At 39.2% G+C, this 14164-nt stretch overlaps 3 protein-coding genes across 3 annotated transcripts; 1 reads left to right on the plus strand and 2 right to left on the minus strand.

Annotated features, from left to right (window-relative positions):
• Window positions 1-7891: 7891 nt before the first annotated feature.
• LOC144665790 (uncharacterized) lies at window positions 7892-11427 on the minus strand. The gene is made up of 5 exons (XM_078527085.1): window positions 11131-11427; window positions 10107-10316; window positions 9450-9677; window positions 8788-8919; window positions 7892-8432 (listed from the first exon to the last, which is right to left on the minus strand). The coding sequence occupies exons 2-5, from the start codon at window positions 10273-10275 to the stop codon at window positions 8320-8322; spliced, it is 642 nt and encodes a 213-aa protein (XP_078383211.1). The 5' UTR covers window positions 10276-10316; window positions 11131-11427; the 3' UTR covers window positions 7892-8319.
• LOC144665832 (uncharacterized) lies at window positions 11032-12519 on the minus strand. The gene is made up of 3 exons (XM_078527121.1): window positions 12063-12519; window positions 11555-11717; window positions 11032-11198 (listed from the first exon to the last, which is right to left on the minus strand). Exons 1-3 carry the CDS (start codon window positions 12517-12519, stop codon window positions 11123-11125), a joined length of 696 nt encoding a protein of 231 aa, XP_078383247.1. The 3' UTR covers window positions 11032-11122.
• Window positions 12520-12894: 375 nt separating this feature from the next.
• On the plus strand, window positions 12895-13407 carry LOC144664922 (uncharacterized). The gene is made up of 2 exons (XM_078526122.1): window positions 12895-12964; window positions 13097-13407. The coding sequence occupies exons 1-2, from the start codon at window positions 12895-12897 to the stop codon at window positions 13405-13407; spliced, it is 381 nt and encodes a 126-aa protein (XP_078382248.1).
• The last annotated feature ends 757 nt before the right edge of the window (window positions 13408-14164 follow it).

A 14164-nucleotide genomic window follows, 5' to 3' on the forward strand; every position in this document is an offset into this window, starting at 1 on the left:
ACAAGGTGTTACAAGTTGTTACAAGGTGTTACAAGGTGTTACAAGGTGTTACAGGGTGTTACAAGGTGTTACAGGGTGTTACAGGGTGTTACAGGGTGTTACAAGGTGTTACAAGGTGTTACAAGGTGTTACAAGGTGTTACAAGGTGTTACAGGGTGTTACAAGGTGTTACAGGGTGTTACAGGGTGTTACAGGGTGTTACAAGGTGTTACAAGGTGTTACAAGGTGTTACAAGGTGTTACAAGGTGTTACAGGGTGTTACAAGGTGTTACAGGGTGTTACAAGGTGTTACAAGGTGTTACAGGGTGTTACAAGGTGTATTATTCCTCTTTTTACTGTATGCTGTGTTGAAACAATTAGAAAGAAATTATTTTGTTGTTGTTACAGGTTTTAATTTCAGTTGTCCTGCACCGATTCAAAGCGGCTCTCTGATTGGCTGATTTTGGCTGATTTTATAAATTCTGTACCGAGACGTACCGGACCAATCACACGCGAGCTTTGGTTGTGAAGCCAAAGTTGGTCGGCGAAACGGTTGGTGTCATTTAGCTATGTTCGTCTGTTCGACGAGATGCATCGTTTTTTACGATATTTTAGTTGAGATTGTCAGTTTTGTAAGCTTTGGATGTTTTCTTGTCATTGTGTTGGAACTGTTTGAGTTATATTGCGTTGTTTATGGTACACCCGGTACAGTCGGTACGGCCGGTACAGTCGGTACAGTCGGTATGCCCGGTACACTAGGTACACCCAGTACAGTCGGTATGGCCGGTACAGTCGGTACGGCCGGGTGTACCGAGCGTACCGGGCGTACCGAGTGTACCGGGTGTACCGGGTGTACCGAGTGTACCGAGTGTACCGGGCGTACCGAGTGTACCGGGTGTACTGAGTGTACCGGGCGTACCAGGCGTACCGGGTGTACCCAGCGCACCGAGCGCACCGGCTTAGATGGTCGCTTAGATGCCGTTTTTCATACCTGTACAACGATTAATATGATCTTTTAACCGAAATTTGCCGTTGAGTTCACAACAAACACAAACCCAAAAAGGATTAATAAAGCAGAGGGAACGCGTCTTTTACACAACTTATTGCGTCCAATCGTTTACTTCATGATTCCTGTGTGTGTCGTGTGTGTGTGTGTGTGTAATTTCCTCGGGTGAGTAATTTATTTTTTAAAATTACGCGTCCGAGCGTTTTGATTGGTTCTTTCTTGGTCGGGATTTCGCCATACGGACCACTTCCAGGAAAACGGTCCAAGCCGTGTATTTTTTCGAAAGCCGGCAAATTCAAATTTCCAACTAAACCTGCTAAAACAAAACGTGTACTCTCACATTCGCAAAGAAACTACCGAAAAGATTGATATTTTTCAGAGCTTACAACGTGGACGAAGAAAACGAATATTCACCAAGCGAATTTCAACCGAATTATCTTAAGATCTCTTAAAGTTTGGGAAACTTCTGATTTGGAAACAAACACATGCATCACCGACAGACAACAGAGCACTTCTTACAATGTCTACAAGTAGGTCATGTTTGTATGTGCATGAGTTATTGTTCTTGAGCCAATTGACGACAACATTCATTTACACTCAAAACTGATCCTTCCTTCTTCCTTTAGTGGTACTAAACTTATTTTTTTATTGTTGATATAATGTGACTCACTTTTCGCGGCATGTCATATTCGCAACACTTATTGTTCGCGTCACTTTTATTTCGCGATTTTTTGGAATATCGAAATTCGCGAAATAAAAGGAAAAGTGTCGCGAAAATTATATGTAATAAGGTACATTGCACAAATAAGCGCGCACACTGGTTGCACGAAGAAAATTACTAGAAAAATAAATTTATAGTTTATATGCAACTCCTTGTCTCGAACATCAGTAACGGTACGATCCTGAGGAGGTAATTTAAAAAGTCCACAAAGCCGGGTCATTCGGTTGCAATCTATGTAAAGAGTATTTCAGTTGATTGCTAGTATTTAACATCATTACAAGACAGCAGCGTAAATCCAGCAAACGATGGTGCCGGGTCAGAAACAGCAGCGCATTAATTGTCATTTTCTACATGTGAAAAAGCAGGATCCGTGTCAAGCCGACTTCGGATCGTTTCAATCTTCTGCACAAAGTATTTCCCAAAGTCGTTTGTGAAAGCCGCATATGTCTCCAATAAAACTAAAAAATTATTGGACATATATTTTTTAATGTTTTAACATACTTTTCTCCAAATAGCGCAAATAAATTCTCACGAAATACTGTCACGCCGAAAGATGGAATAAGAGGAAGTCCGTCAGACTTATGCACCTGAATTATTTTCAATCTATTGCCAACTTCTGTCCTACTTTCTTGTTGAAATAAATATTTTCAAACAACACCAAACATCAAAAAGCAGGTTTGACATTTTACAGAATGACACAGAATCACCGCTAGCTTTTGCGTAAAGCTTGAGAACTTTGTGAACCAGAATTACTGTACGATAATTATAGTACATCTCATTGCAAACTTTTGTGATACTCCTTCTTACTCTCAACGTTCTACGGTCCGGTACACACGGTACACCCGATACACTCGTACACCCGGTACACTTGGAACACTCGGAACACTCGGTACGCTCGGTACACTCAGTACACCCGGTACACTCGGTACGGCCGGAACACCCGGTACAGCCGGTACACTCGGTACACTCGGTACACTCGGTACACCCGGTACACCCGGTACACCCGGTACAGCCGGTACACTCGGTACAACCGGTACACTCGGTACAACCGGTACAGCCGGTACACTCGGTACAGCCGGTACACTCGGTACACTCGGTACACCCGGTACACTCGGTACACTCGGTACAGCCGGTACAGCCGGTACACTCGGTACGCTCGGTACACTCGGTACACTCGGTACACTCGGTACGGCCGGTACAGCCGGTACACTCGGTACGCTCGGTACACTCGGTACACCCGGTACACTCGGTACACTCGGTACAGCCGGTACAGCCGGTACACTCGGTACGCTCGGTACACTCGGTACACTCGGTACACTCGGTACGGCCGGTACAGCCGGTACACTCGGTACGCTCGGTACACTCGGTACACCCGGTACACTCGGTACACTCGGTACAGCCGGTACAGCCGGTACACTCGGTACGCTCGGTACACTCGGTACACTCGGTACACTCGGTACACTCGGTACACTCGGTACAGCCGGTACAGCCGGTACACTCGGTACACTCGGTACACTCGGTACACTCGGTACACTCGGTACACTCGGTACGGCCGGTACGGCCGGTACGGCCGGTACGGCCGGTACAGCCGGTACAGCCGGTACAGCCGGTACAGCCGGTACAGCCGGTACAGGCGGTACAGTCGGTACCGCTGGTACGGCCGGCTCCGGTCATAGCCGTGCTTATCCATGCTTTCCTATGTTTGCCGTTGCTATTAAAAAATACCTATGATAAGCCAGAAATGTTCCTTAGATGGGATGTAAATTAGAGGAACTACTAACGGTGAAAGAAATCACCACAAAACATATAAAGTATTTATTTTAATAAATAATTTTCTATTGTTCTCGTGAATCAGCCAATCAGAGAGACGCTTTGAACCGGTGCGGGACTGCTCGCTCTTTAATTTTGCTGAAAAGTATGGTGTATTTTTTCCTCTTTTTTTGCTCTTCTTTTTTTGCTCTTTTATACTTTAAATTTACAAGACCCCACGAGCTTGTCAGCTTTTATCTACATCGTGTTTTTAAATAAAGACAACTTACTTACTTTTTACTGTATGTTGTGTTGAAGCAATTAGAAAGGAAATATTTTTTTTACTTTGTTTTACAAATTGTTATCCCATTCATATTTATGACATTTTTTGTCCCATTCCCAGCGACCAGTGACGTAAGTCCCAAAACTAAATGTTTTATTCCTGTGTGGTCTTACGACAACTCTTGATTGGATTGTCAATGTCAAAATCCTTTTAGCAAAATATTCCTAAACAAAACTTAACTTATAAACTTTGTTTATCAATTTACTTTTGCGGGATGTAACTCCCGTTATATTGGCGAGACTTCCCGTCATTTTTCAACAAGGATCAAAGAGCATACTTTAACTGATAAAGATTCACATGTTTTTAAACACCTTAACAGTTCATCTAATTGCAAAAATTTATACACACTTGATTGAGGGTCCTGAAGGGGGGGGGGGGGGGGGGGGTTCTAAATCCCATTTCCCAGCCAAAATTTTTCCCAAATCCCATTTCCCAGCCTATTTTTTGCTCAAATCCCAGTCCCAGTGATGAAATTTTTGTAAATCCCAGTGAATGGAAAATCTGGGCTCGAACGCACTATACGTGCAGTAGTTGTGTTGTTTTAATTGTCCTAAATTACGTTTTTATTTCTGCTAGTTATCAATGCTGTTGAGTACATTACTTTTCATTTATTCATTTGTTCGTTTGCCTAAAAGAGAATTGGAAATAAATTGATATTTACTGATTCACTGAGCCTTTCTCAAATGCAACTACTCGTTCGATTACCCTGACTCGTGACAACGACTTACTATCACTTTTATTAAACATTTCTATTTGTTTGTAAGTCCGGAGAACGAATGTCGCCTTGTGTGAAAATTCCTGGGTCAACCAAGTCTATATAAAATATCCCCGCTAAAAACGGTAAATCCCCTTCGTTTTCTGACATTCTCAACACAACACATTCGAATCAATGTTTTCTCCAGTTCTTTTGGTGAGTTCCGCCAAATCTCGTACCTCGAGTCTTCGTTCCCTACTGCGTAAGCTTGACGAAACAAGCGACTCTCGAAAGTTCTGTTGCAGGATCGATTTTGATTGGTTTTGAAAACAATAAAAATGGCCGGAAGTAAAACACCAAGAAGTTCGTCGATTCATGCTTTTGAAAGCTAAGCACATGTTATTCAACCGGAAGTCCGATATTTTCGTACTTGCAATCAGAACTTTCAAGGGTTGCTCGTTTCCTGAATGCTGGTTACAGGAACCAAAGACCCTGGGTACGAAGATGTGTTCGACCATATTGTATTATGCCAGTTTAAGCATGCTAAGTCATAGCTGTTTTGGTGAGTAACTACTGACACAAAAATTGATCGACACTTAATTGCAGGCCTTGGTTTCGTTTCAGAGTTTTCGACATTGTAACTATGCCTTAAGGAATATTATTGAGTATGAAATATATATGTTTTTTCATGTTCTGAAGTGCTTCCCATTTCCATTTTTCGTTTGTGAATCCCATTCCCACTGACCCAAATCCCATTTTCCCAGTGAAAACATATGTAAATCCCAGTAAAAATAGGCAAATCCCAGTTCCCATTTTACCCCTTCAGGACCCTCTTGATTGTTTTAAAATTTTGGATTCTGCTAAAACCGTTTATTTTCTTAAATTAAAAGAGGCTTTTTACATTAAAAGTTTAAAACCAGATTTAAACACTCAAGTGTAGCATGTTAACACCTTTTTATTATAATCTTTTGTTCTATTAGTAACGGTCTAAAGCTCACACTGTGAGTAATTACTGTTCTAGACAGTACCAGACAGTACCTGCCACTTTGTAACGGCTTTACCGTTATCTTTTGTTGTTGTAATTTTACGTTGTATACAATTCTATTTTTGTAATTTTAGCTTGGGTATATATATAGCCCTAGATTTTTAAATTCTCAATAAACTGAAGATGGCATGAGTGACATGCCGAAACATGTCTTTAAAAGGTTGTTTCGTGTTTTTAAAATTAGTAAGGATAAAGCAAAGACAAACAAACATCCGCCGTCAAAGAGCATCTCTTATCTGATTGCATTGTTCACTCGTTCTTACGAGTATACCAGACACGTATCAACGTCTTCTTTTGTTGCTTCACCAATAAAAAAAGGTCCAGATTCTTAATTGGTTGCAGGCGGATAGACAAGTAATCGCATCAAAAAAACCAGACCCGATAGAAGATTAGATAAGGCGTTCCACGTGTAATCTACATGCGTATATGTGTACTATTTTGCTTATTGACCAATCAGAGATAATGTCCAGATTCTTTGTTGGTTTAAGCTGGTGATTATGTCAGGCGCCCAACTTCTGCCGCGAAAAAAAGGAGGACTGATTGGAGATTAGATAATAATATATAAGGGACTCTGTAAAGTGAAGAAACGGACGGCGGATCGCGGACGGCGGACGGCAAAAAAAAAATAAAAATAAAAAATTTAGAAAATAAAAAATAAATAAAAATATCAAAATTATTTTTTCTCAAAGGGTTCGGGCAAGATTCTCCTATCTCTATCCACAGGCCACGGTAACGCTTTCGTGAGTTTCATTTCGCGGCGAGACGAACGAACCCATGACAGTTTTGCTCTCCAAAATCTATGTAGCTGCTCACAAACCAATTTTTAAAAGGGAAAATAAGCAGTGGAATTAAAGGCCTTGAAGTTCTCCAAAAGGCAAGTATTTATTCTCCATATTGACAAAATGAAGTTATAGTTTTATGACCGTGGTTTGTCGATCGTTGTTTGTATTCGCACTGATTTCACGCCATTGCAGTTAACTGCAAGTCGGCGGTTTACAGACTCGATTTATCCTTTCAAACGCCTTGCTTCTCTGCTACTTTTCTCCAAAATCTAATACTACTTATCGCCATTCAAGAAAATGAGATGCTTTATTTAAACAATGGCTGCCAAGTTGCAATATGACCTCCTCCACTAACAATAAAGCAGTGACCCCTAGACCACTTTCTCAGTAGCCTGTTCCAGGCGTTCGGTTCGTTGGGAAGCGCGAAAAACGGCGAGCGAAAAAAATAAGGGGAGGGGGGCGGGGAGGAGGGCGAGCGAGAGAACGCCTGTGAGCATTCATAACAAAAGGTCTTTCCGCCCACTTCTAGACCTCCGACAGGGCCCGGTTAACATGAGCGCAGACATTGAAGCTTGTGGTTTTCAGTTGTCAGTTTCAATCAGATTTCTGACAGATTTCCCGGTAAATATTATTTCTCAAGTTCTTCCACGTTGGGAAATGCATTTTATCGTCTGCGTTTAAATGTCTGCACTCGGAGTCTTCTGCAAGCGAATTCGCCGAATTGTCAGTCCGCCTTTCAACGTGTTGCAGGTTTTGTCAAAAAATGTTAAGTGCCAGGGGAACAAGGTACCGAGAGTTTCTTTATTTAATTCGGTTTCAAGCAAAGATTTAGTTGGGTTTTCTGGAGCCGAGAGCCTGGTGTTGGCCGACCTCGCAAGTTCTTTTGGACATGAACTGAATCCCAACCCACGTTTTCCTGAAATTTGCTGTTTAACCTGCGCAAGAACACTTGCAAGAACTCATGCCAGCGTTCAAAAATTATTCTCGGGGATTGTCGAAAGAGAAACGTCTTAAAAGCGGCAAGTGAATGCAAGATCGCCGACGGGAGAAACTCCCTCCGCGAAGCGTTCACACACTTCAGAAAATGAATCTACAAGTACATCAACCACACAAAGTAAATCGCGGCGCTGCTTGGCTCTGGGTGAAAGCTATTTTGGACCAGATTGATTCAGCAATGAATATTGACGTGGAACAAACTGTTATCAAGATGAGTTTTACCGCTACTGTTTACAAATATTTTCGAGGCCGTTTGAATTCGCCCGGAATTTTCTCGTTGCTGTTTTACGCTTTTCAGTTTCTGAATGTTTTAGCTTTGCCTTATGTTGTTTTGATTGTCTGCTGGCTAAAGCCTGTTTGAATTCCTGGCTGAGAGTTTCGAGGAATAAATAACAATTTGTCAATAATACAAGCATTTACAAATTTATCTTTTTGACGGACCGCATTCGACTTCACTTGTAACGTGTTGTTTTAATATTTATTTTAAAACTAGAAAGTGCTTTATCGCATGTATATTTATTTTAGCGAAGCTTTGGTTATTGTATTTATTGAAAAGCAATTATCGTTGAAACTGTGTCATTTTGATTTAGCGTCGACATAACACGCGAAAACAGTTGAAATATCAGACTCTTTCCAAAACCGGTTGGAAGTATACCGAAAAACTTCTCCTTCATAGACCAAATTAAACAGTCTTCCTGTTCTTTGCGAAGACTTTCAACCAGAAAATCCTTCAGTGCGTTGTTTACTGCTGAGTTGAACTCTGCGTGACCGTCACTCGCCGCAGCCATATCTCATTTCACTTCAAGATGAAGGACGCTTGAGTGTTGACAAAAGGTGTCAAAATTGACCAATCAGAGGGTATACCAGAATCTGGTATACCGGAACTAGCTTTTGTTAAAAATGCTCACAGGCGTTCTCTCGCCCCCTCGCTTTAGTCCCCTCCCCATTTTTTTCGCTCGCCGCGCCTCGCGCCGCTTCCCAACTAACCGAACGCCTGGAACAGGCTACTTTCTCAGGGACTTCTTTCCTCCTGTGTCTTTGTTGCAGGGATCTTCAAGTGGCAAAGTTTCTAAACTAGGAAGCAGTTCTTTGTTGAATCCTGTAAACTCTTCAAGTCCTTTAGAAATACAGACAACTTATGTTAAAATAAAACAAAAATATATAACATAGTGTTTGAGCCATTAATTGAAAAACGCTTAACAATTAAAACTGTGCAAATTCATTCTATGACATAACCATAAATTAAAGTAAGAATTTGTGTTGTCAAATTATCTAATACTTAACGTTAAAGATTGCTGGAATTGTAATGAGCTTAACAGGAAAAGAATTAAATATAGCTTCAACAAAATATTCAAGTAATATTGTTTTAAGTGATTTTATGTACTCAACAGCTAGTGTGACACATGGCAACAGCTATCATGAGGGTTTGTGCACATTGAGATTTCATATCAATTTACTCATATTGCAATTACCTTGGGGACTAACTGAAGATAAACCTAAATCACTTCCTTGCAATTTGTTCACAGTCTCATCAACAAAGTGAACCTGGTCGCTATTCTCACCGCTGTCATCAGGGTCATGTACAATTGGTGCATTGGTTCCTCCTTTTTTTTAAAAAAAAAAAAAAAAACAAAACAAAACAAAACAAAACAAAAACAGAACAATAAATTGTAAAAGTTATGTTTTGGAATTTCATTTGGTGTTTTTGGTCTATAGAATACCTTAAAATTCTGTTTATAAGCCCCCTGTTAAAAGGCCCTCCAATAGAGGAAGACGGTACTGAACAGAGCTAACTTTTGATTGGATTACATGTTTTAAACTTTGAAACATCAATAATTATGGTTGATCAACACTACAATGGCTTGCTTCGAAACACTTTTTGCATTCCACTTATATGCACCAACACAGGTTATGACCCAAATTTTACTCTTCATCACTAGAGAAATTCTTTATTTATACAAATGGCTGCATGAGATATTACCACTGTCAATAAATACTTGGAGTATTACAGAACATGCAAGGCATTATTATAATGAGCTTTCACATGATAAATTGGTGTGAAGTCAGAAACCACATACATACTGTCTGAAAATAGCTTGTTAAATCAAACTGAACCACATGGATATTTTCCTACTTTGCTTTGAGCAGTATTCAAGAAATTCTTTCAGGCCAGTGGGGATTCCCTGCTCAGACAGATTACTACAGTGGGTCTTGCAGAAGGCCTTCCCTCTTTCAGGTGTGGCTGCACATATGTCTGGATAATTGACCATAGGCAAGCTCGGGATTGCATTTTTAACCTTGTACATGCAGTGGGGGAATCTCAACTTCCAGTTACCATCAATCACCCAAAGTTTTCCACAACCTGCAGATACATATTTAATAATTATTACTCATCACAATTATTTTCTTCTAGATTTATTTGTTTTCAACCGTTTGGAGCGTGAAAAAGTTACATTTACATCGTCTAGAACTTTCAACCTCTTCAGGGTTCTCTTCAGGACATGATATTAATCATCACAATTAATTAATTATTAAGTACTAAAAACAATTCATTTCTCAATATTAGTTATCCTCAACCAATTACGGCGCGTGAAAGAACGGCCCTGTTAAAAAGCCAATCAGAGGTTAAAATGCGGGGGGCAGGAACAAGCTTTTTTGCCGCAATTTGCAGACGGACTATACCGGGGTTTTGTTCGTCTGCAACGCAGGCTAAACATTAGTCACAATTGTATATTTTTCACTTTTTCATCACTTGAAAATAAAAAAAGTTTATTTCAATAAATTATATTACCTCTCTTTTTACAGTCCTCTGTACAATTATGTATGTAAGTTGAAACCCTCCTCCTCTCTTCAATGCCATCCATCAGTTGTTCTCTGTCAGCATCCTTGTACATGGGAAAATCTTTTAATGGAGAGCCACTCTCTCTTAATGAATTCTCTAACTCACCCCACCAGAACATGTCGGCCACTCACTTTGCAGACAGTTCTCTTTGTGAACAGCCTGAATGACAAAAATTTGCATTGTGTTACATACTTATTACTTGAGGTAAAAAAATCAAGAAAACTTGAAAATTAACATTGCTGATCAGAGGGGAATCTAATACTCAATTACTTTTAGTTTTTTTCTGGTAAATGCTGTGATAATTTCTCATAAACAATGACTCAGTTTAACATGTACAGACAAATACATGAAAATGAAATTCTTTCTTTGAGGGTGGTGGAAAAAACACTGGAGATCAAGTATTACAGCAATACATTAATTTCTCACTTGGAATATTATTTTAGGGTACCTTAATTTTGAAAATTAACAACACTTGTTATTAACATGAAATTTTAAAAGTTTTCATTAGTTTTATTTTATTACTCATAAATTTTGTTCAAATTAAAATGTTTTTTATATCCCTTTAATAAGATAGTCTATTATAGAGGTAAAATCCATTGAAGGCAGTTTATATATCTTTAGATGCTCAGAGGTGAATAGTACTTTGCTATAATCACCTCTGAGTTAACCAATCAGCGCACACATAAAGCACTATTCACTTGTGTGGTATATACTAAATTATAATAATTATTGATAAAATTCAGGATTCCTAACTTGAATTTGAAAAAGAAAATGAATAAGAAAGTAATAAAATCACAAACTAGTAAAAGAAAAATAACCTAAGAAAAAAAGAGAAATAAACCGAGATAGGTAGATGAATAACTAGATCAATCTGATCGTTTAATCAAAACCAAATCTAGCAGCTTAATTAAAGTTCAATTATTTGAATGTGTTCATAAGTGAAGCAATTACTTAATTATAAATATTCACTTGCCTTCTTTTCTCCTCATCCACTCACTATATCCCTCAGCAAAAGCTTCAAATGAGAGCCATCCGTGATTTCTATTTTAAATGGTTAGTAAACATTATACAAAATTGTTATTGATATATGTTAGTTGGAACCATTTAACAAACAGACATCGAAACTGGTTTATTGGGCCTCCCCACCACGACAAGGTGGACTCTTATAGGGGAGGGAGGAAACAGCAAATAAGAAGAGATACATTCAATTTCCTATCAGTGACAGCTGCAGTGATGGCCGAGTTTCTTACAAACGTACTAACTTAGCGTAAAAATAACTCACACAACTACATGTTTGCCAGGAGTCCCTTGGCAATAAACCATAAACCAGTTTATGAAATATATATATATTAGATAATTCTAATTCAGAAAATATTAAAAGAAATAATCTTACTTACGCAAGAGAACAGTACAATTCAAAAAGTTCACGATCTGTGGAGTCAGTTGCCTCGACTGTATCTCTGATCGTGTCGTAAAACTGGTATCCACTCTCCTTGTTTCCAAAGCCAGAGTAAGAGAAATTCAAACGGCATTTATTGCACCGCAAAGTAATTTTTTTGCCTGCAAAAGAATAATATTAAAACATTGGCTGCAATCCTTGTGACAAAGAAATAATTAAAATTCTACTGGTTTTTTGAAACAGTGTTAAACGACGAAGCATATGGCACTTTTACGACACAATTATATGAAAGTTGTGAGGATCTAGGCAGAATAATGATAACTTATAGCGGTATTGTACATAAATGAAAAATGTACAAAATAAAAATTATAAAAAAGTATAGATCACAATAAAATTTTTATTAAGCTATATGGTTTGAAAACATCCATACTACCAAAAGGGACCCCAACAATCAATATTAAAATTAAGCTTACTACACTTTAAAACAAAAAGTATTATTACATTACCTGCAAAGGAACCTTTGAATCCAAAGAACACAACGTCGCTAGGATCATTGTGGCGCGATAAATTTCCGCCACACTGAAGACATCGGCTTGTTGGAGGCCCAAAGCAACGCTGATCCTTTCCGGATGATTGGGAAAGATGATCTGCCAACAAAATAGTGTTTGGCAGATCTTCGACATCCTTCAGAGCAGGGAACAGTTCCTCTATTATCTTCAACCGATTCGTGGAGAATAAAAGAGGAACCGTTGACACCGCTTGCCTGAGGATGTCGAACTTATGAAGGCCGAACTTGGAGATTAGAAATACAGAAATCTGATCTTCAGAAAGGCAAGGTGTTCTAAGCAATTCTAACACAGTTAACTTTGCTAACTGTGTGACACTACCAAGGCAATCCGCCGCAGCAAACAAGCTTGGGTCTTCAAGATCGCTTAGTCTGCGACGAGCTCTCTTGCCAGCCATCTTGATTTTGTGCAAACTTGATCCAGTCCTCTACTGACCGTGTAACACTGGTAACAGTTGTAACAGTGTTACATAAAAGTGATACCAGATCTCTGACCCTAAATCGGGCAGCATGTGTTGTTTTAGGTCAAAAACAGAGTAAAATCTTGCTTCCGAAACATGTGTTGCCCAGTTTAGCTACCATGGAAGCAATGTTGGCTAGAATATGCACATGCGTGTCGCTTTGTTCCCGGAAGTCGTTTCCTCGCTTAGTCAGCCAGCCGTAGCAAAACAATTTCCTTGTTTCCCGTTATTTTAGCCACCAAGGAAACATGACGAGAAACAAAACTCTGCAACAGTGTTTGCTAGTTTAACCAGGCCTTCAATCTACAAATAATGACTGGCCTGGTCTGCTACAAAGGAAATAAGAGATTTCCTTCCGTGCATGTTGATCGATTCGATATGTGTAACGTGAAAACTGTTTATTAACTTCATTTAACTTTGTACGTATTTGTTAAATGTATGTATAACTAAACTTTTCATGTGTTTGTGTTTTCTCCGTAATAAATATTTCTGTTTTTATCTTCTTGTTGTTCAGATACCAGCAGCAGTTATGGTTCATCCTCCAATGCGTTCTTATTTTCGCTTCGCAACAAAGAAGGTCTTGGACCATTCAAGAGTATGGTGAAAAAGCCACAAAATGCAATTTACAGGAACTCGGGTTATGGTCCAACATTTGGTGGAGGGTTTGACATCAATATTGCAAACAATGCAAACAGCAACACTGGTTCATACACATACTTTGGCAACTCCTACTCCGTTCCAAGTGGAGTACAAAGCGGTAACACAATCCTGGCTGGGACTTACAGCTTCACACCTGATGAAGTGGAGGTATTCTATCTTGGCTAAATCACGGGACACGGAGACTAAAATCACACGCTAAACCGTCCACACATATTTTATTTTATTTACTTAGTGTCAGTGTTGTAGTTCAGTGTAGTCCCTTTCAAGATATGTTGTCGTCAGTGTCGCAAGAATAGCCATTTTCAGTAATATAGGTAGCTTTAATTGTTTATATAAAACAAATAATTTTATAGTTCTGTAAAAAATAATTGTCTTTATTAATTATATAAGTACTGAGATTTACTCAACACAAACGCCTCGGATAGAAATCGTTTCTCTTTAATGAGAAGCAATCCTAGTGGTATACGATTTTTCTCACTAGTGAAAAATTTCGTACGACCAATCACAAGTCTGATACGAAAAAAATCGTATCGTATTTCCCGCCATCTGAGTTGGTAGTTACTTGTCACTGTAAATTCTATTAACATGGCGTTACTGACGGATTTTGAAGAGTTTTTTTTTTTAATGTTAAGAGGAGAAATCAAGATACAAAAAAAATCCTAACAGGGAATGTCAGTACTGGACAAAATATCAAGAACCGAAGCGGCAGAATGACCCGGGGGGGGGGGGGGTTTACTCGAAAAAGTTTTGTACGGGGAGGCTCCGCCCGAAGATCCAACCCCTTACCCTTTTATATACCATTTTGATAGAAAAGGTACCCCTTTTGTATACCTTTTATTGCAAAAAAGCACCCCTTTCATTTACCTACACGACATCACATTTACCTTAGACGGGATGTTTTCTTGTCATTTTTAAGTCGCGC

The sequence above is a fragment of the Oculina patagonica genome, chromosome 9 (genome assembly GCF_052425735.1).
Source record: "Oculina patagonica isolate OP01 chromosome 9, crgOcupat, whole genome shotgun sequence".
Lineage (NCBI taxonomy): Eukaryota > Metazoa > Cnidaria > Anthozoa > Scleractinia > Oculinidae > Oculina > Oculina patagonica.